The 24,702-nt window shown below is 40.2% G+C and overlaps 1 protein-coding gene across 1 annotated transcript in view; it reads left to right on the top strand.

The window, feature by feature from the left end:
- LOC117993336 (fibrillin-2-like) overlaps positions 1-24,425 on the top strand; it is a 33,369-nt gene extending 8,944 nt beyond the window's left edge. Inside the window, exons 3-28 of the mRNA XM_069506484.1 lie at positions 1,257-1,335; positions 1,784-1,915; positions 2,680-2,749; positions 4,084-4,226; positions 5,552-5,675; positions 6,409-6,576; positions 7,493-7,672; positions 8,506-8,655; positions 9,590-9,689; positions 10,129-10,190; positions 11,184-11,312; positions 11,602-11,745; positions 12,212-12,353; positions 12,658-13,631; positions 14,155-14,382; positions 14,986-15,096; positions 16,109-16,288; positions 17,273-17,422; positions 18,232-18,389; positions 18,701-18,796; positions 19,506-19,633; positions 20,085-20,224; positions 20,641-20,785; positions 21,421-21,541; positions 23,268-23,389; positions 24,250-24,425. Coding sequence (XP_069362585.1) covers positions 1,257-1,335; positions 1,784-1,915; positions 2,680-2,749; positions 4,084-4,226; positions 5,552-5,675; positions 6,409-6,576; positions 7,493-7,672; positions 8,506-8,655; positions 9,590-9,689; positions 10,129-10,190; positions 11,184-11,312; positions 11,602-11,745; positions 12,212-12,353; positions 12,658-13,631; positions 14,155-14,382; positions 14,986-15,096; positions 16,109-16,288; positions 17,273-17,422; positions 18,232-18,389; positions 18,701-18,796; positions 19,506-19,633; positions 20,085-20,224; positions 20,641-20,785; positions 21,421-21,541; positions 23,268-23,389; positions 24,250-24,412 — 4,339 coding nt within the window. The 3' untranslated portion in view covers positions 24,413-24,425. The remainder of the gene's footprint in view (positions 1-1,256; positions 1,336-1,783; positions 1,916-2,679; positions 2,750-4,083; positions 4,227-5,551; positions 5,676-6,408; positions 6,577-7,492; positions 7,673-8,505; positions 8,656-9,589; positions 9,690-10,128; positions 10,191-11,183; positions 11,313-11,601; positions 11,746-12,211; positions 12,354-12,657; positions 13,632-14,154; positions 14,383-14,985; positions 15,097-16,108; positions 16,289-17,272; positions 17,423-18,231; positions 18,390-18,700; positions 18,797-19,505; positions 19,634-20,084; positions 20,225-20,640; positions 20,786-21,420; positions 21,542-23,267; positions 23,390-24,249) is intronic.
- The last annotated feature ends 277 nt before the right edge of the window (positions 24,426-24,702 follow it).

The following is a 24,702-nucleotide window of genomic DNA, read 5'->3' on the forward strand; positions in this document are numbered from 1 at the left end:
TTGAAATTTGTGTAGTCCACGCGGACGAAGTCGCGAGCATAAGCTAGTTTTATAAATATAAATATTCTTACTATTGCGGTGGTTCCGCGAAACTGTTTACCTACATAGTCCAAATTTCAAGAGTTATTTAGTTTTGAAGTAGGTACCTACCTATAAAGTCTGTAGGAGAGGCTTGAGAATGATTCAGATCTTTTTTTGGATGGTAATAATGTGAACTTTACTTTATAATTATTACAATGCAGTCGTATTTCTACAATTTGCACGATGAATCAAAAACTATTATACGTAAAATAAATAAAAATCTGTTTACGAAACTACAGGTAACAGGTTACCCTTTCATATGATACGCCACTTGGTATAGTAATCTTACTTTGAAAATTAAAATAATTATAGGTCAACGGGAAGTGCCCTATACTTAACTTATCTACAAGACACATATACATATAAGACACACAGACAGACAACGAAGTGATCCTGTTAGGGTCCCATTTTTCCTTCTGAGGTACGGAACCCTAAAAACACAAAATGGTCCTCCTAAAAAGTAGGCCTTTTGTAACAGTGTCGTTAACAGTGTCGTATTCATACGACGGATAAATTATCCTGAGAAAACCGTCTACCATTATGTGATTAATCGAAAAGAGTCGTCCTCAGCAACGAAGACGATACGGATAGTAAATTTCCCAAATAAGTACTCTCACCTTTGGGCCGGAGCACCCCAGTACCAACTGATTTTTTGAACCATTTGATCGGATCCAAACTTCCAAAGGCGGGCTGTTCGACTTGTGGACGATCCCAAACTAACCGGCTCGTTGGAAAGCCTGGAACACCGCAGAGACGTAGCTCTCTTTGCGTGTTCTATACGTCGTGCGTCGCCTCTATAATGGGTAGTGCTCTGAAAGAGTTGTTTGATCTCATTCCACCCTATAACCGCACTGCACGCAACCACAAACAATTTCACCCTTACCACCTGGGTGTCTGGTGCACTTCGACCGCCCGTTGTGCCAGATCCTTTTTCCACGCACATGCAAATTGTAGAATCAACTCCCTTCGGCGGTGTTCCCATTAGATTACAACATGGGGTTATTCAAGGGGCGGACCAACAAATTCCTGAAAGGTTCCTCTGGTGGTTCCTCTGGTACTGCAAATGTTCATTGCAATTCAGGTGACCAATTTGCTCGTTTGCTCGCCATTAAAAAAAATTACATAAGTAATACTTCATCTTGGATAGCAAAAAACTTGATTCTTCTTGTTTTCAGAAAGAAATCAGACTGTGAGACTGGGATTGATCTAGCGACGAGCTCAAACACTTGTGTTTCAATGAAGGACACTGGAAAAGTAAGTGAAACAACTCAGGGTTCCGTACTCGAGGAGTGCCAACGGGATCCTATTAATGCCTTCGTTGTCCGTCCGTCAGTGGGCATGGATGGGTGGTAGGGCATTGCAGTCATTTTGAACTTCGCCATCTTGGTTTTTTATTGTAATTTGTTGTTTTAGCGTCAGTAGATATACTTGTAAAAATTTCAACTCTTTACCTATATACAGCCCACTGACAGGCAGACAGACGGGCAGACGGACGGACAGCGGAGGCATTAGTGACAGTTTATCCCCGTTGGTAACCCTAAAAACTATGTAGGTACTTACAGTGCGACAAGGCTCTTTTGGCACTTGAATGAAATTGACAGGGGGGAAGATTTTCGATTTTCCGAATTTTCCGATTTTCGCCAAGCGCCAAAAGAGCCTTGTCGCACTGTACTCAGGTGCAAAAACTGTACTAATGTTTCAGAGATGCTGCGACCAATGCATGTCCGGAAGGACTGTGGGTAGAACGCGTGGAGTCGCCGCCTGCTCCGCGATGCTGCACGGCAAGAGTGGGGAGCAAATGCTAGCTGGTGACGCCTTCACTCAGTGCTGCAAGGTATATCCGCTACAAGAACAATCACTACCAGTGGCGTGCAGGTCATAGAGGCATAAATGCACTGCTTACCCCAGTTGTAATCGTTCAATGCATATTTTATTTATGACCTGCCAGTAAACAGGTTCCTACCTAACTAATGCCTACCCTGGCTTCAAACACAGTGCACGCCACTGATCACTACCCCTATTATAAATGCGAAAGTGTGTTTTTTAAAGAATAGTCCATGATAAATGACTAATATTCCCCTTTCTTCTCCAACTAAGAGTCAAGCTTGTGCTAGGAGTAGGTACGACAATAGTGCAACGGGCGGAGTTTGAACCGTCGCCTTTCGGTTTTCAGTCCACTCCTTTACCCGTTGAGCTGTTGAGGCTTTGTTTGTTGGTTTATTGGTTTGTTGGTTTGTCCTTCAATTACAATGCAACGGAGCAACGGATCGTCGTGATTTTTTGCATGGGTATAGTTTAAGACCTGCAGAGTGACATAGGCTACTTTTTATTCCTGATAATCCCACGCCCCGCCTACGACGCGGCATTGACTCCAAGTGGCCTACTTTCGCAACGTTCGTTGTCTTTTAGCGTCAGTCAGCGTTTTATTTGCAATATATCGTAAACTTTTACAAAATTATAGGATTTTACATTTTATTTTTCGTGTTTTTTGTGGTTTCATATCAGTAATCATTATAGTAGGTACTATCACCTGTCGTCGTTTTAGCCAGCGTTCTGGTTACACCCTGTATATATTAGGTAATTATTGTTGTGTTTTAGAACGCAGTTGAAAATGAAAGCAGAACTAGCAGAAATACCACAACACTATTCAAGAAACCGTCGGATTACGGTATGTAAAACTATATTCTAATATTCTAATTATTATACTAGAAGTCAGAAAATTGCAGAAAAACTTACATACGTCCAGGACGACTTGAGAACCTATTTTTTTAATGTTGAACTTGTTACCGATTAGAAAATTTTGAATGAAAAGTTTTGCCTTATGGAACCCATGCTATCAGATGAAATAATCTTTGGAGAACAAAAGATTAATCTACTGTTAGGTACTTTCGTACAACGCAGGAAGCGAAAGGTTGACTGACGAAAAAATAAGCTGGTGGTGTAGAAATCCGGTTCCCCACTGTCGCGCTTCAATTTGTGAAGCTCTTCACAACACCACCTATGAGAGTTGATTATACAGTTGAAAGAAGGATCTGGCCTAACGGACAGTCGAAGTGCACCAGACACCCTAGTGGTGAGGGTGAAATTGCTTACGGTGGCGCGCGGTGAGGTTATAGAAAGAAGGGTGGAATGAGGTCAAAAGGCTCTTCAGAGCCCTATTATAAAGGCGATAGAACACGTATAGAGAGCTTACGTCTCCACTTAACTTCCAGGTTCCAGGGCTACCTGGAAGTAGAGTAAGGATCATTGCGTAAATACATTCATATAAATAGCGACTCAATTCAGTCCACACAGCGCTGCAGTCTGAAATTGCAGTTGTCCGAATCTGAAATTCGGCGATGGAGAACGGAACTCCTCAACGGATAAGAGTAAATTGCTCGCGATCAGTGTAACAGCTTTGTAAACAGTAGGGTTTTAACCAGGCATAGCATATTTTTAACCGACTTGAAAAAAGAAGGAGGTTCTCAATTCGAATGTATGTCTTTTTGTATGTTTGTCACGCGATTTCTTCGACAAATATGAACCGATTTTAATGATTCTTTTTTGTTTGGTAGGTCGTACTTGAGAGGTGGTCCTATTTTACTTTGGTGAAGATCTGATGAATATCTTCGGAGATGGAGAGCAGAACTCCTCAATAGATAAGAGTAAATTGCTCGTGATCAGTGTAACAGCTTAGTAAACAGTAGGTTTTTAACCAGGCATATCATATTTTAGTACGATGGGGCCACTAAAAATTATGAAATAAAAAAAATTCAAAAAAAAAAAACCCCGACTTCAATAACCACCAACACTAAAAAGTAAAAAATAATTTAATTTATTACCCAATATATTATGTATGTCCAAGATTTATTGTAGTTCTATAGTAATATTTTTTATTGCTGAAACTCTTAAAGAGAGTCGCGAGTGCCGGTGAAGGGCAATTAAATACTGTCAGAGCACTAAAAGGTCTGTTAGTATATGTGGTTTAGCCATGTTATTATGGAATTTTTTCAATGTTTGCAGATTTATCCCCAGTGGCATCAGTATGTGAAGAATACGCACCGAATGAGCTATGTGCCCACCATTGCATACCGGTACCCGGTTCCTATAAATGCGAATGCAACCCTGGGTTCATGCTTATGGCAGACGGGAGGAACTGCCGAGAGGTAAGCATTATGTTCATATATTCTACAGTGCGACAAGGCTCTCTTGGCACTTGAATGACATTGACAGGGGGGCGCTGTTGGAGAACAGGCTCAGAATATTCAAACAAGAACAAAGTGGACACTTGACGGCAACGTTAGTTTTCGCCACGCGCCGAAATAGCCTTGTCGCACTGTACTTATTCATATTGGCGTGTGTGCCAATACTCACTTGGCAGTTGTGATAGGATCTCATTTCGAGAGGAAGTTTTTTTAAAATCAGATACAAGTTAGCCCTTGGCTGCAATCTCACCTTATGGTCAGTGGTTATGCAATCTAAGATGGAAGCGGTCTAACTTGTAAGGGGTATGGCAGTTTTATTAAATCCACACCCCTTATCGGTTTCTAAACGGCATTATACCGGAACGCTAAATCGCTTGGTGGCACGGCTTTTGCCGGTAGGGTGGTAACTAGCCACGGCCCTAGCCTCCCACCAGACGACTGCTTGCTTGGGGACATGAAAGGAGCCTCCCCGCGGGGTGCTCAGTTTTATACCGATCACAAGATCACAAGATTATTTACTTCCAAGGCTAATAAATGACCTTCCAACGGATCTTAAATCCAAAATAACTAAAAACAACATTAAATACAAAATTAAAAACTATTTATTAAATATGAAATAATAAAATTTTCTGTCAAATTGAAGCAGCCTGTATACGCGTTATCCAGTATAATATTGGACCGAGCTATGCCGAAGTGAGCCGGGCCGCATTGCGTTGGTCTCGGGAGAATGACTTTTATCGCTATATACCGTCAAGTCATTTTATCGAGATCGATGCTGTGTGGCATGGTACATTTTGGCGTGGTGAGGTCCAACTCGTATGCAGAAATTGAAGCTGGTATACGCGGACATAATTATTTTATTTTAAAACTACCTACCTACATTAATAGTATTTATAGTATGTATCAGTATGTAAGTATAAGACTACAGAGGAATGTGCAGTGCTCAGACAAGCCGCCAAGCGCTTACGAGCACGAAGAAACCAATATTGTGTTTTTTCTGTTTGTGTGGACAAAAAAAAAAAAAAAAACACAAGCACCCGGCGTCCCTGGAAGCAGCCACAACACAAACAGATAAGTAGACTGACTAATCTTTTCACCACGATGGCTACCCTTAAGACAGAACTATCGCAGTTGCGGCTTTTTGGGCCCGTGTTTGTGGTGACCGTCGACTCGAGAAGAAGAAGAACTGCCTGGTTTTAGAACAGCTACTTACTATTAAATATTCCCAATACGTACGTACAGTAGTTAATGTGATAGCAAAGTAACTAATAGATCAAATTTTGCAGGTCACAAAGAACAGGTGTAAACCCCACAATCCGTGCCAACACAAATGCAATGACAATGGGGTACAAGTGAAATGCTCCTGCAGAAGAGGATACAAACTTATGGCTGATGGAAAGTCGTGTGAAGGTGAGGAAATTCTTCTTTGTCTGTTTATTATTCTTCTGTAGCCGTGATAATCTAAAGGTTAGGACTTCCGCCTTCTAATCGCAGGTAGGGGGTTCGATCCCGGGCACGCACCTCTAACTTTTCGGAATTATGTGCGGTTTAAGTAATTAAATATCACTTGCTTTAACGGTGAAGGAAAACATCGTAAGGAAACCTGCATGCCTGAGAGTTCTCCATAATGTTCTCAAAGGTGTGTGAAGTCTACAAATCCGCACATGGCCAGCGTGGTACACTATGGCCAAACCCTTCTCACTCTGAGAGCAGACCCGTGCTCTGCAGTGAGCAGACGATGGGTTGATCATGATCATAATTATTCTTCTTCTTGTCCTTATCCCACGCTTTACGGGATAGGCGAGACATGTCATCTTCTTCCCCTTGCTTCTGTCATCCATGTTCGCATTATGCACTCCACGCATATTTATCCTCTTTCACGCAATCCATCCATCCATCTTTTCTTTGGTCTTTTTTGGTTTTTTGGTTCTCAATTATATTTGGACAGATTGGATGTCTGTTTATTAGGGTTCGTACCTTAAAAGGAACCCTTATAGGATCACTTTGTTGTCTGCCTGTCTGTCCGTCGTCCTCAGAGTAGGTACTTTGTAAATATAGGATATACCTTTCATACTGAGAAGAACCTGCGAGAAACTTGGCAATCAGCAAACAAACTATCAGCTAATGTCTGATCTTTTTCCAGATATCGACGAGTGTATTCTGGATCCGCCAGTGTGTCTCGCGAACACGAAATGCTTCAACATCCTCGGATCATACAAATGTATTCCGATCAAAAACGGCAAGAATAATGGAGATAAAGGACACTGTCCTCCAGGATTTGCCAAGAATCTTGCGAATAACGCTTGCGATGGTAACTAATCAGTACATACAGGGTGTAACCAGAACGCTGGCAAAAACGAAGACAGATGATAGTACTGATGATTACTGATGATACCACAAAAAAAACGCGAAAAAAAATCCTATGTTTTCTAAAAGTTCAGGATATATTGCAACTAAAACATCTCACTGACGCTAGAGGTCAACGAACGTTGCGTAAGTAGGCCGTTCGGAGTCAAGTAGGTGGGGCATTGACCCCAGTTTTGAACGCTATACATTGAGGGTTTGAAAAACTAAATCTTATATATAGTTATTGGTATTGAAATGTGTTTAGACAGTATAATAATACAGTTCTGGTTACACCCTGTATTAAGAGTAAAATATCAGGGATAATAACTCAAACGTCAATAGTTTTAGGGTGATCAGTATTTATCATGTCAAGCAATATGTAGAAACCGATATGTAGCCTTCGCGAATTGCAAGAACTGTACTTACCTATTTTAGGCACCGCTGGCGAGAAAAAGACTAACTATCGGCGATTTTCTCTCTCAAGAAACACACAAGAAATGTACATTCCATGTAAACGAATGAGATGCATATATCAAAAGTTGCTCTCTGACTGTTCACACTGCCGATGTCCGCGACGACTCGCTTTACTAGTTTTGTCTCTGAGCGACAAGCTTTCAAAAATAAACTCGCTCAGTGATATTCGTTCAGCGATGCTCGCTCGCTGTTGTGTTGTAAACACGACACAGAACTAAGCGACCGCGGGTGAATGGCGTGAGTAATCGCTCGTCGCACTTGCACACTCGCTTATAGCCCGACGACAAAACTATCGAAACTACACACTCGCTTCCCGCTGATCGCCAACTCGTTTATAGTTCTACTCGTTTCTCGTTTATCGTCGGCGGTCGGACCACTGCCTAAATGAATCAATTTGATTTTGACAGATATAAACGAGTGCAAGTTACCCAATCCGCCATGTCCAAGCTATATATGTGAAAATACGATTGGGGCGTACAAATGTGGAGGAGTTTCTGGTGATCCCAGCAACATTGGTAAACGCAGAACACCAGCAGAAGACAGATGTCCCCCTGGTTTTATTAGCGGCTTGAATGAAGAATGCGAAGGTATTTAATTCAAACTAAGTATTTAATAACCTTATACTTACTTGTAGTTCGAACCTCAATAGCTCAACAGGTAAAGGAGTGGACTGAAAACAAAAAAAAAAATCGACGGTTCAAACCCCGCCCGTTGCACTATTGTCGTACCTACTCCTAGCACAAGCTTGACGCTTAGTTGGAGAGGAAAGGGGAATATTAGTCGTTTAACATGGCTTAATATTCTTTTTTTTTAAAGTTATACTGTACCTTATACTTGTAGCCTTACACTTGTAGTCTTATAAGTAGTTGTAGTTTTTGTGATTTAGTATTTTTCAAATCCGCAATGTATAGCGAACAAACTCGAGGTTAATGCTCTGCCTACTAGGTACGCGGCATTGACTCCAAGGTATATTTTTTAAGTTATACTGTACCGTATACTTGTAGCCTTACACTTGTAGTCTTATAAGTAGTTGTAGTTTTTGTGATTTAGTATTTTTCAAATCCGCAATGTATAGCGAACAAACTCGAGGTTAATGCTCTGCCTACTAGGTACGCGGCATTGACTCCAAGGTATATCTACGCAACCTTCCATGACCTCTACCTCGAGCGTTAGTCGGATATTTTATTTGCAATACATTGCGAACATTGTGGTATCTTTTCAGTGATCATCTACTATTATATTATGTCTTCGTTTTTGTTCCAATTAAATTCTATATTTATAAAACATCTAAATATTCAAAATTTTGATTTCAACAATTAGAATATTATCATGATTTACGGTCGTCAAATAAAGTATTAACTATATTATACCTACTTATCAAAATATTCTCCTTTTCCAAAGTTTTTTGATAAATTTCCAGATATCGACGAATGCAGCGCGGACAAGAACGATTGTAACAAAATGTCCCAGTTCTGTATAAACACACGCGGCTCCTTCTACTGTCAGGACAAGGTGTCCAAGCATTGTCCGCCTGGATTCAAGACCAACTCTGTCACTAACAAGTGTGAAGGTATTTTGTGTTTCTATTGCACTAAGGGCCTGTTTCACAACCACCACATACACTTTATCACTAACAAATTTGACATTTTGACAGATTTCCAATACAAAAACTGTCGTGACGTCAAAATCTAAATATACATATAAAAGGAAAAGGTGACTGACTGACTTACTGACTGATCTAACAACGCACAGCTGAAACTACTGGACGGATTGGGTTGAAATTTGACATGCAGATAGCTATTATGACGTAGGCATCCGCTTAGAAGGGATTTTTTAAAATTCAACCCCTAGGGGAGTAAAATTGAGGGTTGAAATTTATGTAGTGCATGGGGACGAAGTCGCGAGCATAAGCTAGCCTGTTAGATAAACTTTAACTAGTGGTTGTGAAACAGGCCTTAAAGTTTTTAAGTTAAGTAGACCTATTAAAAATTCTATTAGTTATATATTCTATTACAACGTTAAGGATTGTTTGAATTTTGAATCGTTTAAATTACTCATAAGAAAGCTCGGGAATGAGTTGCATTGAGAGGTTTGATAGTTCTAATGAGTTTTAAGTTATATTGTGAAATGGTGGTGATAACAAGAATACAAAACTAAAACCCTACATAGCATTTTATTATGCACCCTATGTAGCATTTTTTTAGTGTTCCGTATTCGAAGGGTGCCAACGAGACCTTAGTTAGTACTAAGCCTCCGCTGTCCGATCGTCCATCCGTCTGTCTGTCAGCGGGCTGTATCTCGTGAACCGCTATGGATAGGAACCACCCGATGAAATTTTTACAGAATGTGTATTTCTATTGCCGCTATTGTAACAACAAATAATAAAAATTTGAAAATGGCCACCATGTAAATTTAAAAAAAGTAGAAAGTTCAAAATCTTGTACGATGGTACGGAACCCTTCGTGTGCGAGTCCGAGTCACATTTGACCGGTTTCTTATTTCAGACATCAATGAATGTGAAGATGGTCAAGACATTTGCAGACCAGATCAAGTCTGTGTCAATGTGCCGGGGGAATACGATTGTAAGCCAAAGGTCAATTCCAGGTAAGGAATCACTACCCCTATTATAAATTCGAAAGTGTGTTTGTTTGTTGGTTTGTCCTTCAATCACGTCACAACGGAGCAACGGATCGACGTGATTTTTTGCATGGGTATAGTTTAAGACCTGGACATAGGCTACTTTTTATCCCGGAAAATCAAAGAGTTCCCACGGGATTTTTAAAAACCTAAATCCACGCGTACGATGTCGTGGGCATCAACTAGTATTTCATAATAATTAGAGTTTTCCAAAAATCAATGGTAAAAGAAAATCATCGTGAGGAAACCTACATGCACATAATGTTCTTAAAGGTGTGTGAAGTCGGCGATGGGTTAAGAGAATGATGAAAAAAAAAAAAATATGAAGAGAGTACAATAAAATGGCATATTATAGTATCTTGATTTAAATATTAGGGATCTCTTAATTTCTTTTTTGTTTCTCCAGGATAAACAAATATGATTGTCCAGATGGAATGAGAAAAAACCAGGCGACCAATGTATGCGAAGGTTAGTGAAAAATAAGGTTACCAACCTACTTATAAAAAGATAACTTGAGACTTGAAATAATAAATATAATAAAGGCATCGTCAAGGTCGGAACCTGTTCATAGTCGAAATTCCATGGAGACGTACGAAGCGATTTGCGTTTCTAGGTTATGGAACGCTCTTTCGGCATCAATTATTTTCTCCTCCACTTTAAGTCAAGAGTGAATAGGCATCTTCTATGCAATCTGCAACGCTCCGTGTTAGGCTATATCATCACTTGCCACCAGCCCCCCAATTGTGTAAGAATAACCATTTCATGGCTATCGCAATCGTCAAGAAGTTCTGCCATTTGATTGGTTGATTCGCTGTTTACATTTTTTCACAGCCAATCAAAGGGCAGAATTCTTGACGATTGCGATAGCCATGAAATGGTTATTGTTACACAATTGGGGGGCTGGTCTGATTGCAGCCAAGTGCTAATCTAAAAGTTAAAAAATATCGTTAAATCTTGAAATCAATATACTACAAGGTGTATACAGAACGCTAGCAAAAACTTAGGCTTATTATTATACTACCTAAACACAACCCAATACCAATAACCATTTGCCTTATCTTGTAGTTTTAGTGATTTAGTATTTTTGAAACCCGCAATGTATAGCGTGCAAAACTCGGGTCAACGCCCCACCTACGACACGTCATTGACTCCGAGTGGCATATTTACGTAACGTTCGTTGACCTCTAGCGTCAGTCAGATGTTATATTTGCTATTTTTATTTGTTATTGTGAACTTTTAAAAATACAGGATTTCTTTTAATTTTTCGCGTTTTTTTTGTGATTCTTATCAGTAATCATCGGTACCTGTCTCCTTTTTTGCCAGCGTTCCAATTACACCTTGGATTGTAACATTCTGCTTTTCAAAAACTGCTGAGTTTCTAGCCGGCTCTTCTCAGTAGGTTCTGCTTTCTATTGGGTCATCACATGGGTGTCCTAAGATAAGACACCTCACGTGTTCTAGATATCGACGAATGTGCAGAAGGGACTCATCTCTGCGATCAGTATCAGAGCTGCTTGAACACCAACGGGAGCCATGAGTGCGATTGCAAACTCGGATTTGAACTGGACCCTAAGACGAGGGCTTGTGTTGGTAAGTTGGTTGAAAAACCATTATAAACCACTGTTATTTCATAGTTTTCACTTTCAGTATTCATTCTGTCAGCAGTTTTTTTTTTTTTTTTTACTAGCGGATATCCGGCATGTGCTACTACGGCCTACGCTAACGAAAATAAAATAAAAAAACTCTAAAAATCATCTTCGCATTATTGCCTTTCTAATAACACCGTATTGGGGCACATCAGTTGGATGGTTTCAACGGACAAAGGTAGAAACATTTTTTGTGTTTTATATTATGTTATATTATTTATTTATGTTTCCAGACATTAACGAATGCGCTACCGAGCAAAACAACTGTATCCCTGAGACGCAGCGGTGCGACAACACAGTCGGCTCATTCCTCTGCGTCAGATTCATCTCCTGCGGCACTGGTTACACGCTGCAGCACTCTTCTAGCACTTGCGAAGGTAAGCCTCGATGCCTATTCGAGTATTCTTATAACTTAGAGTGGCCATCGCTTTAAGCTTGTGGAGTTGACCGTTTAACAACGCCGTTCGAGCCATTGACGCCGATTCTGTTGTCTTTTTCTAAACTAAATTTAGAGTATCTGCATCTTTTTCTTCTTCATATTGCTAAAAAAGGACGGAACGTGAATTTTATATTTAAAGACTCTTTAGTGCATGCTACAAATTTAAACAATAGGCTCGCGACTAGCAGCTAAACCCACGAGGTTTGACAGCTCTAAATTAAATTTAAAACTGTTAAACTGTGTCTGTCCTTTTCATATTACATTAGCAAGAAGAGGAGGCGAATACTCTAAAATTTAGTTGTGCTCAGAATCAGTACTACTTGAGCAAGCGTTCTGGTTACACCATGTATGTCTTGGAAATATTAAGTACCTTCATACTGTAACTAATAAATGACTCTTTCCAGATATCGACGAGTGTGCCCTCGGCATCCACAACTGTGAGCGAGCAGGGCCCGAGTACCAATGCATGAACATACCAGGATCGTTCCGATGCCAGAAGCAAGCTCCTCCAGCACCTGAATACGAATACGAATATTATGACGTGGAGTGCGTATCTATTTTTCTTATGTTTGAATCAAACTTAAGTTGTTGAATGTTAGTAGCAAACGCACACTGGTCTGAAAGAAGCCTATAAAGAAAACTAAAAATTTCACTGTAATCCCACTTCTGATTGAGAAACAAAAAGTCTTTCATTTGTATAAGCTTCTCAGCTTTTTACTAAGAATAACATCTACAATATAACACACACACACACACACACACACAGCTCACACAGGTCACAGCTATTTTTTTTAAAACACACTTATCAATCAACCATCAGCATCATAACATCAGTTATTTTTTGTTTCAGTGAGGAAGTCGACCCTAGCGAAAATAAGACTGAGGTTATAACAACTACAACACTAGCGCCAACAACAACAGAAACACCACAAACAACCCCAATAACAACGCCTATACCCGTAACTATACCAACAGAATCAATACCAGAAAAACCTAAAGTTATACCAGAAAGACCAGAAGATAATTTTATAGATAACAGCATTAATACAAGTTTTAATAAAGATGCAGATAAAACAAATCCTAACATAAATGTTTACAATCAACCAAAATATCCATATCAACCACAAAAGAACTATGGAAATCCTGAGCCAGATACGAATTACAACAAGCAACCTGAGCAAACTAAAGAACAAGAACCAAACAGAAATTTTTACGAAACTGAACCACCTAGACAACCGGAACACCCATATCAACCACAACCGAACTATAAAAATCCTGAGCCAGATACGCATTACAATAAAGAACCTGAGCATCCTAAAGAACAAGAATCAAACAGAAATTTTTACGAAACTGAACCACCTAAACAACCGGAATACCCATATCAACCACAACCAAACTACGAAAATCCTGAACCACACCCTACAGAGAAAATTCAACCACAAGAACCTATTGAACCAAGACAACCGAACTATTACAATCCCATAGATCAGAATTCTATTGAACCAAGACATCCAAACTATTACGAACCAACTGAACCTACAAGAGTAACTGAGCAAGTCACACCAGAAATCGACAATAGCATTCCAGTAATGTATCCTGGAATCTCAGAAACAACCTATAGCCCGATTCCAGAATACCCTACGTCACCGAAGTTTGTGAATGTTTTTGTTGATCAAGGAACTGCTAGCGTACAGGGAGAGAAAAATGAAGATGGTTCGGTTTCAGTAGATACGAAAGATTTACCGGAAAACGAGTGGACTAAGATCAGTGAGAAACCAAATTGCCAAAATGGTTTTGAGTTGGATCAGTATGGAGCTTGTTTTGGTATGTTATTAAACTAAAATATAATCATACCTACTACCTATATCCAAGCCACACACATTTTCGTGGTCATACAATTTTTTTTCTAAAAATTAAAATTATTATCCACCCCTTTTACACGCATATCCTCTTTCACGCAGTCCATCCACATTTTCTTTGGTCGTCCTCTTTTTTCCTTCCACATGCATATATAACATTCCTCTAGTGACATGGCTTTCTTCCCTCTGCATTGTATGTCCATACCATGCCAGCTCCTTACCCCCTCATCTTTTCTACCACTAGCGCAACTTTTAAACTTCTCCTTATACGTAATATATTCATTCCTTATCTTATCCATTCATGTCACACCACATATCCGTATCAATCCATCTTTCTTTCATTTTATGATTAGCTACTTCGTCTTCTGCTTCCTTTAATTCATCATCATCATCATCATCATCATCATCAACCGATAGACGTCCACTGCTGGACTTAGGTCTCTTGTAGGGACTTCCTGTGATTAGTAAGTTAGTAATATCATTTCCAGATATCGACGAATGCGCCACAAATCGCCACAGTTGTTCTGGACTCACGGAAATGTGCCGCAACACAATGGGAGGATATCTGTGCGACTGTGCCTTCGGTTTCCGGAGAGACTTACACTCTATGTCCTGCATCCCTGTCTCCACTTCATCTTCCACCACGACTACTACTAGTACAACTACGACTACTACTACTACTACTGCGGCTCCGACTACATCGTCTACTAAAAGAAGTAATTCATTTTTCTTATTTACTTTTTTATCTTCTTTATCGTGTTTCAAATTTAATCAGATTTAGACTATATTTTTATAATTTTTATATTTCGGGCACGATCCCAGGAGACGCGGGTTCGATTCCTGCCGGTCTGTATTGATGAAAACTTGGAAAACCTTTAAGTGCTTGGCACTTCCAAACAGACTGACATTATATTTTGTATCTTTTCCGAGAAACCTTCTTGATAATGACTTTCAAATTCTTCTTTATTGATAAATTAACATTTTTTTAGTTCCTTTGAAAGCGTTAAAAGATTTTTATCGTTTTTCATACTCACTCAAAATTTGCATAATATGCTCTTATATTATATAAGTCACGCAAATTGCTAATGCGCGTGGCCGCCATTTTAGCGACGTCAGCCTGAAGTTTCGAGCTTATGGTATATTTTTATTTCGGCTGACGTTTTTTGAAAAACAATTTGCGGGACTTATATCAGGGTCAAGATATGTTTTTGTTGCGAGTTTTGTAATATTATAAGAGGCTTATTAAACTACCCACCTATATCATGTAAAGTAAGGTATGTTCAGTATATACTTAGTGTAAAGTAAGATTTAAATTACAGGCTATTTCTGGAACTTTGAGGGGCATAAAAGACCCACTACACGACCATTCAGACCAAGAAGCTCCTGTGATGTTGGCTACCATCTGAACTCTGAAACTGGGAAATGTGAAGGTAGTAGATTATTTAAATATTCAAGACGAACTATTTGAATTTTGAATTATACATTTTTGAAGCCCTGGCCAACCTTATGAACATGTAAAACTTTATACACTAGAGCAACATAGTGCGACATTGCGACAAGGCCAGAATCATCGGCAAACTGTCATACGCCGCCTGAATTTAGCGGCTCCTTGCGACTCGTTTGATGTTGTCTATCCATCTACTAACGCTATGTTGTCCGGTGCGAAGCCACCATTCTAGTACCTTGGGACCCTCAACGTCTATCGTTTCTTCGAACTATGTGTCTTTAGCTTTCATTCTCTAGCTCCCATTGTGACTTTAGCTTAACAACCCATTGAGCTAATATGTCGGTAATTTTGGTTCTTCTACAGATCTATTGATTTCTGATTTGATAACGTAGAGAAACTGCCAGCCTAGGCATCTCCATGGCCTGCTGAGTGACTCTGAGCTTTGTCAATGCGTTAACGCCCACTGAGATTTTTGTCTCTGTCATTTGTATGGGATTACATGACAGAGAGAGCTATACTAACTTTTTTTTTAATAGAGATAGCGAGCAAACGAGCAGGCGGGTCACCTGATGTTAAGTGATTACCGCCGCCCATGAACATTTGCAGCACCAGAAGAACCGCCGATGCGTTGCCGGCTTTTTAGGAATTTTGTTGGTCCGCTACTTGAATAACCCCATGTTGTAATCTATTGGGAACACCGCCGATGGGAGTTGGTTTCACAGTTTGCATGTGCGTGGAAAGAAGGCTTTGGCACAACGGACGGTCGAAGTGCACCAGACACCCAGGTGGTGAGGGTGAAATTCGTTACGGTGGCGCGCGGTGCGGTTGTAGAAAAATGACGGTGGAATGAGGTCAAAAAGCTCTTCAGAGCACTCCCTATTATAAAGGCGATAGAACACGCATAGAAAGCTAACGTCTCTGCGGTGCTCCAGGCTTTCCAACGAGCTGGTTCTTTCCGTAGATAGAGTATAGCAAAACATCCCTTACTGTCACAGATGTGAACGAGTGTGTGAATGGTCAAGCCAACTGTGCTGCAGCGGAAGTGTGTGTGAACACGGATGGTGGTTTCCGGTGTGAGTGTCCACCTAACTGGAGACTCGATCCTGAGAGGCACAGATGCGTGCCCAATAGAAGTCATCCGAACTTGTTCCCACCAGGGTATAGGAATAACCCGAGTAAGTAGACAACAAATTTTGATGTAAAACGCAAATCAGTACCCTTATTAGTTATTATAAATGCGAAAGTGTGTTTGTTTGTTGGTTTATTGGTTTGTTGGTTTCTCATTCAATCACGTCGCAACGGTGCAACGGAATGACGTGATTTTTTGCATGCATATAGATAAAGACCTGGAAAGTGACATAGGATTTTTATCCCGGAAAATCAAAGAGTTCCCCCGGGATTTTAAAAACCTACCACGCGTACGAAGTCGCGGGCGTCAGCTAGTTATTTTATAAATATTATGGAACGCAATACAGCCCCCCAATTGTGTACGAATAACGATTTCATCGTTATCGTAATCGTCAACAAATTCGGCCCTTTGATTGGCTGATTCACTGTTCACATTTTTTCACAGCCAATCAAAGGGCAAAATTTATTGACGATTATGATAACGATGAAATAGTTATTCTTACGCAATTGGGGGGGGGGCTGCATTGCCATTTTCACAGACTATAATCGTAAAATATTAATTGAGGAGCTGGCGAGCAAAACGCATGATACAAAACTTTATAGGGGGAGCAAAAAACCGAATGACACCTGTTGAAACTTATTCATTCATACCTTTTCAAATTACGGAACTTAAATTTATTACAGTTTAAGCTGTTTTGCTGGAAAATGATTTCAAGTGCGTCTAAAACACGTTTTGTTCGCCATCTCCTCCTATACACAATTCAAACCCCTAAAGGAGGTAACCCCTTAGGGGTTGAATTTTCAAAATCCTTTCTTAGCAGATGTCTATGTTATAATAGTCATATGCATGCCAAATTTCAGCCCGATCCGTCCAGTAGTTTGAGCTGTACGTCGATAGACCAATCAGTCAGTCAGTCAGCTTTTCCTTTTGTATGTAGGTATAAGTATATAGTTGTAGAGCATTACCAAAACAACCATAAAATGACATTGTATTTTCGCCATCAATGATAACAAAACTCTTTTTGTGGCAGTATATCCTCCCGTGGACCCCAATGAAATCATCCAGGGTCAAAAAGGGCCGAAAGTAGTGGTCGAACCGGAGATCACACAAATTGGGGACCGAGGCACCGTGTTCAAATGCCCTTGGGGAACTAGACTTGGTGACGCTAATACATGCGAAGGTAAGGTCATCATCATCAGAGCGAGAAGGGTTTTCGACCATAGTCTACCACGCTGATGCTCAATGGTATCATTCAATGACGGGTGGATAACTTTGACTGGGGAGTTACTGAAGTGCGCGGAGAACATTGCATGAACAGGCCAGGCCATTCAATGTTCTCAGCGTACATTCAAAACCCTTTAATGTTTTATTTGTTTTATCATTTTGTATTTTGTATCTTTTTGGGTTTGTATTTAACTTTATGACGACCTCCCTGGCGCAGTGGTGAGCGCTGTGGTCTTAATAGTGGGAGGTCCCGGGTTCGATTCCTGGCAGGGGTTTGGAATTTTATAGTTTCTTAATTTCTGGTCTGGTCTGGTGGGAGGCTTCGGCCGTGGCTGGTTACCACCCTACCGGCAAAGCCGTGCCGCCAAGCGATTTAGCGTTCCGGTACGATTCTGTGTAGAAACCAAAGGGGCATGGGTTTATTAAAAACTGCCATACCCCTTCCAGGTTAGCCCGCTATCATCTTAGACTGCATCATCACTTACCACCAGGTGAGATTGCAGTCAAGGGCTAACTTGTATCTGAAAAAAAAAAAAAAAAAAAAAAAAAAAATCATTGATCATCTAGTTAGTTTAAGTGGCACTGCCGTTCCAATTAGATGTAAAATAAATAAAGTCAAAGTCAAAGTCAAATTATTTATTCAAAATAGGTAATTAATAACTCTTTTTGATGGTCAGATGTTGGATTTCTAAGATATAGTATATCTAATTATGACGAATATTAAATAATAATAAATAATAATAATAAATTGTTTTACCCTTACAGATATAGATGAATGCATAACAGGGGAGGCGCAGTGCGGTCCGCTCCAGATCTGCACCAACTTACACGGTGGCTACACCTGCAGCTGCCCCGTTGGGCACCGCTGGATCGCTGACCACCAGTGCGAGGACGTTGATGAGTGCACCCTCAGTGGAAGTGCGGTAAGTACTTCATCCTGGATTTTCTAATACCGATGGTGGCGTTTGCCACAATTGCAGATGGCGCTCCTCACTCGTACGAAGAAAATAGATCCGCAATCATACATCCCTAAGCCTTGACTACTCACGCCGCTCTCACTAGATGGCAGCACGGGTAGCATCGTCGAAAGTGAAAGGAGAACACGCAAACCTGAATCGCACTACCGGAGTTTTCTGCAATCTGCACTATACTCGTATATAGAAGCTTCAAGACACAATTTTTAGATCAGTGGGATTATAATATTCTATTGTTAATTCTATTGTTTTGTTTTCAGCCCATTTGTTCAGAAAACGCTGAATGTGTCAACACAGTAGGATCCTACCAGTGCCGATGCCACGAAGGCTTCAAATCAGCGCCAGTCAATGATAAGGTAAATCTATAATAAGTAATAAGTATTATCTCAAAGCCAGCCCTTCTGTTCTCAGATGAGGTTATTAATCGCGATGAAATGTGTTGGGATATTTTGATTTTATAGGAAAAATATCAGTAAAAAGAAAAACTTGGACGTCTTGTTTGAGATATAATATTTGAAGTAATAGTAGAATATGTCATCGAATGTAAACCAAAAAACTCTTAGAAAAAATAAGAATAAGAACATATTTAAATATAATCAATTTAGTTTACAGCCAGTTCCAACAAAATGTAACGTAATTTTTTTAGCACTAAGACTCCATGACCCCAGGGACTCCACGGCAAACGGAACAAAAATGTAACTTTCGACAAGAGAGGCATACTTGCGCCGTTTGCAGTTTTCAGCTGTTTCTGCTGCGGCTCCCGGTCTTGATGCTGTCTCCCTGATATGACACGGGGCCAATGTGTCAACGCAAGTTGCGCCCGTCCCCATTCTCAGGAAACCAGCGTCAATCCATCGGTTCTCTTGCCATCATCCCGACTAATCCCTGTTGGCTCAAGGAGCGAAGAAATGTTTATAGTGGCAAGAGCCCTTTTGATCGTATCGTTAAGAAAGCTATGCCTAAACAAAGTAATGGAAAAGTAGCTCTCTTGCCAAAGGAGCTCTGGTAGACGCCAGAGCCCCATTTGGGCTGTGCTGATGGCACATTTTACATTTCGTTTTATAGGTTTGCGTGGACGTAGACGAGTGTTCGGAGTCACACCAAGGCTCGCTGTGCCAGCAGCGCTGCAACAACTTCTGGGGAGGCTACAGGTGCTCCTGCCATCGAGGGTACAGGCTCAATGCTGACAATCGGTAAGGTTCATCTCCAGTTGTTCACTTCTTCCGCAGAAAGAAGTTTGAGTCACCAACAAACCACAAACGAAACTTTGTTTTCGAATTGAATTTCAAATGTTTTTGAAAACATGTTTGTGATTAGTTGGTGATGGGTGGCTCAAAATCTTTAACGAGAGAGATAGAGAGAGAGATGGAAAAAGAGAGGGAGTGCCAGCTTTTTATGCAAGGTAGTCTTGGGTTTGACTACAGTATTTAAAAGCAATGTAGACGTGATCATTGCTTTCGTTAGAACACCTCTAAAAATGTCTATTCACTCTTGCTTTGAAGATCATCTAAGTACCTAAGTACTTGCTTTTCTTTCTCACTTGATCGTAAAGCATGAAAGCCCAGTTAGGTAACTAAAAGGGGTATGGCAATCAACTAAACTTTGGCGATCTCAGCAATCTCTACTTACCTACTTTTTCAACAGGACGTGTTATGACGTCGACGAATGCACCGAGTTCAAGAACAAGAACCTGTGCATCGGACGCTGTCACAACGAGCCAGGCAGCTATAGGTGTTCCTGTCCCTCAGGGTACCGACTTTCCGAAGACAAGAGGAGCTGCATTGGTAAGGGTCCTTAACTTTTATGCGTTGAAAGAAAAGACTTCGCAATTCTTTTGTGAATTTCCAGTACTGCAAATTTGGTTCCTGCATCCTGCAATATACACCTACGATTTTTGCAATAAAAAAGAATACTTAGGTACTTACGTAACGTACGTAATTATCAAAGTGAGTGACTATATCAAGTGGGGTATCATATGAAAGGTCTTCACCTGTACATTCTAAAACAGATTTTTATTTATTTTTATGCATCATAGTTTTTGATTTATCGTGCAAAATGTCGAAAAAATACGACTGTACTACGGAATCCTCGGAGCGCGAGCCTGACTCGCACTTGGCCGGTTTTTTTTAAAGCGTTGCGTCGTTGGAAACCAAACATTTGCAGTCTACCTCGAGATATTTATGCATTATTTTTTTTCTAGATATCGACGAGTGTGAAACTGGCGAAGCGCCGTGCGCCCACGGAGGCCAATACGAGGGCTCCAGTGACGTCTGCCTCAACACCAGAGGGAGCTACCGTTGTTACAAGATCACTTGCCCGCCTGGATACCAACTAGAACAGAAGCAGTATGTAGATTCACCCATCCACCCACCGATTAACCCATTATCCATAATATACTTACCTACGTCTTTTTCATACAATCATCATGATTAACTCATCACCGGCCCACAACAGCTGAGCACAGGTCTCCTTTTAGAATGAGAAGGGTAAACCCTTCTCATTCTAAAAGGAGTGGCGGAGTATGGCCTAAAGGCCATACTCCGCCATGCTAGCGAAGTGCGGATCGGCCGACTTCATGCCCCTTTAAGAACACTATAATATGTAGAAATCTCAGACATTAACGTTACCTCACATTGCTTTCCTTCACCAAGAAAAGCAACTTTGCACTTGGCCAGCGTGGTGGACTATGGCAAAACCCATCTCTTTCTGAGAGGAGATGGGTTGCTCATGATGATGATGATGAAGCAAAGCTTTTATTTTTTAAAAGAATATTAGCCAAGTTTATCATGCTGACTAATATTCCCCTTTCCTCTCCAATTAAGCGTTAAGCTTATGCTAGGAGAAGGTACGACAATAGTGCAACGGGTGGGGTTTGAACTGGCGACCTTTCGGTTTTCAGTCCACTCCTTTAACCGTTGAGCTATCGAGGCTCTATCCCTTGAGCTATCGAGGCTCTTGTTGTTCACACTTTTTGTTTTAGTCGCTGCACGAAGATCCAGCAGAACTGCCCACCGTCAGACTGGGAGTGTGCTCATCAGCCGAGCACCTACTCTTACAACTTCATCACCTTCGTGTCCAACCTCTACATACCCGAGACTAAAGTGAGTTCTACGGTATACGCAATTTGGCAATTATTTCTATCAGACCTGCTGGCAAGTGATAATGAAAAATAAAAATCAAAATCAAAACCTTTTTTATTTAAATAAACTTTCACAAGTACTTTCGAATAGTCGGATGCATCTACCACTGGTTCGGAATGCCTTTCCTAACGAGAAGAACCAGCAAGAAACTCGGCGGTTGCTCTTTTCAAATATTTGATATAGGTACAAGATTGTGCCATGTATAAAATAGTATTTGCAGTCTTGTGCGTTGCTGGAACGAGCTGCAGGTCAAATCCACGCTCTTTTATCATTTAGATAATCTTCAATTGTGTAGGGTCAGGTGGTAAACAGTGGCCCAGTAGTACACAGTGCACCACCACTCATATCTCAAAAACGCGACGTTTCTAAACCGTACTGCAAACGCGAAACAATTTGCCTTCTACCACCTCCCGCACTCCCCAGTCGACGGCGCTCTCCCGCCCGTAACGGTGGCACAGTGTATGGTTTTGTCCTTGGAGCCAAAAAAAGTAAGTACACGTGTTTTCATTTATTTTCTTTCTAGAATCGTTGTATATTTAGTAACATTATATTGCACTGTTTCCATGTGTAAAGTAATTGTTCCTTAATAACTTAGATATATAAATATCCTTTGAATTTGGTATGTTTAATAGTTATGTAACCTTATAGGTTAGAAAGTGGTGTCTGCACACAGTGGCTCAAAATCGTAGGGTACACAGTGAACCATGGTTCACTGTGTACCAATCACTTTGTTCATTATGTCCGATACAATTTATGCATTAACTTTCAACTGTGATTGTTATGAACAAAAAAAGGCGTTAATAGAAGATCTAATACTTAATATAATAATAGTAATCTTTTTGTTTTAGAATGTGTCGAACTACAGTAAAAAATCGAAAAATTGGCGGACATGATGCAAAAGACATGAAAAAAGCTGTAGATCTTATAAAGAACGGAATGAGTATACACAAAGCAGCACATGAATGTAATTTAAAATATTCAACTATGAGAAGATTTATGTGAAAATCCAGGCTTTAATTTATATAGTCAGTATTCCTAATTAGATTTGTAAGTTAAATTAGTATCTAATATCAACTAGGTTGTTTTTTGTACTGATTTTATGTGATTTTTGCTAAAGAATACAAATATATAAAGAAATGATTAAATATTACTTTACTGTAGTTTTATTTAACGACATTTATATCAATAAATATTTTTAAATATGTGACAAATGTAGGTAATTAAAATGATGATTCACTGTGTATACATTGGTTCACTGTCGACTCACCCCCTGATTCACTGTGTACATATACTGGTACACACTGAACCATTCGCCATCTTTTAAATAAAACAATATTACCTATAAACTATTACAATTAGTGCTGAAATTGATATGCAAAACACAAGTTTAATAAATTACCTTTCGTCTAATGCCAATAGTTCTTAACTACATTCACGTACGGTGGATCTATAAATGTTTGAAATTTTAGTGGTTCACTGTTTACCATGTCACCCTATTGCTTTTTTCGGGAGCATATTATTTTAATAGATTTTTAAACTTGTGTAAAGGCAATACCAGAATAGTTTGCGGGATTTTGTTATAAAAAGTTATACCCATACCCACAAATGACTGTTGACACAGTGAAATGTTATGAATGAAATGTTAGGCCAACGTCAGCTACCTCTTGCAATAACTACTGTGTTTCAGGTGGACCTGTTCACGATGCGCGGGCCAGCGTGGCCGGCCGCCACGATGCGGTTCCAGCTGCGGGTGGTGAACGTGGACGCGCCGCCCACCGTCAAGGAGAAGGCGGATATCAATTCTTTCTTGTAAGCCTACTTATTTATCTCTCTGATACTTGAAGTGCCAGTGGTCTGTTAATTATTTATCTATTGGTAAATCATCGTACAGCAGTGATAGCCTAGTGGTTTAGACGTCTGGCTCCTAATCGGAGGTCGGGGGTTCGATCCCGGGAACGCACCTCTAACTTTTCGTAGCTAACTATGTAATTTTTAGATACCTAATTAAAATTATTTATATCACTTGCTTTATCGGTCAAAGGAAAACATCGTGAGGAAACCTTTATGCCTGAGAGTTCTCCATAATGTTCTAAAAGGTGTGTGAAGTCTGCCTATCCGCACTGGCCAGCGTGGTAGACTATGGCCAAAAAACGTAGAATGTCGACCTTGCACTGGTGCAGCGTTGGAAGACCCCCTCTGAGTGGACGGATGACATTAAATTAGTCACAGGAAGCCGCTGGATTCACTTGATCGGTTTTTAGGGTTCCGTATTTCAAAAGAAAAAAGACAGCCTTATTATGATCACTTCGTTGTCCGGTCTGTCGTGTCTGTCAAGAAAACCTGAGTGGTCCCGTTGACCTAGAATCTTAAAATTTTGCAGGCAGGTAGGTTTTATAGCACACGTAAGGGGGAAAAATCCGAAAGCCATGATTTTGTGGATATATCACAAAAATGTTTGCATGACCAAATAATTAGTTTTTTCAATTTTCAACACCAAGTGGGGTATCAGACATTCATACATTAGCTGTACATCCTAAAACAGATTTTTATTTATTTTTATATTATTGTGCAAAATGTCGAAAAAATACGACTGTAATACGGGACTCTCAGTGCGCAAGTCTGACTCGCACTTAACCAGTTTTTTTTACATTATTATTGTCTCCTTCCAGATTGGTTCAAACAGCCAACCAAGCTGTTATGTCTTTAGTGAAACCCCTGCAAGGTCTGCAGAGCATAGAGCTTGAGTTGTCTATGGAGTTGTACAACAGGGGGCAGTTCGGAGGTATTGCGGTCGCGAAGATATACATACACGTATCGGAATATGAGTTTTAATACGTAAAAATAAAATTTTGGAAAAGTTTACTGATTTATTTCATCACTAGATGATGTTTTAGGTTTTCCCGTGGGAACTCTTTGCTTTTCTGGGATAAAAAGTTGACTATGTCAATTTCCAGGACGCAAGCTATCTCTGTACCAAATTTCATAAAACAATACACATACATATATTATAATTTCTTTCGAATGTCGAAAAAATATGATTGTAATACGGAACCCTTAGTGCGCGAGTCTGACTCGCACTTGGCCGGTGTTTTGTCCTCCGCGGACAATAGTCCCTCATCTGA

This window comes from Maniola hyperantus, chromosome 23 (genome assembly GCF_902806685.2).
Source record: "Maniola hyperantus chromosome 23, iAphHyp1.2, whole genome shotgun sequence".
NCBI classification, from domain to species: Eukaryota; Metazoa; Arthropoda; class Insecta; order Lepidoptera; family Nymphalidae; genus Maniola; species Maniola hyperantus.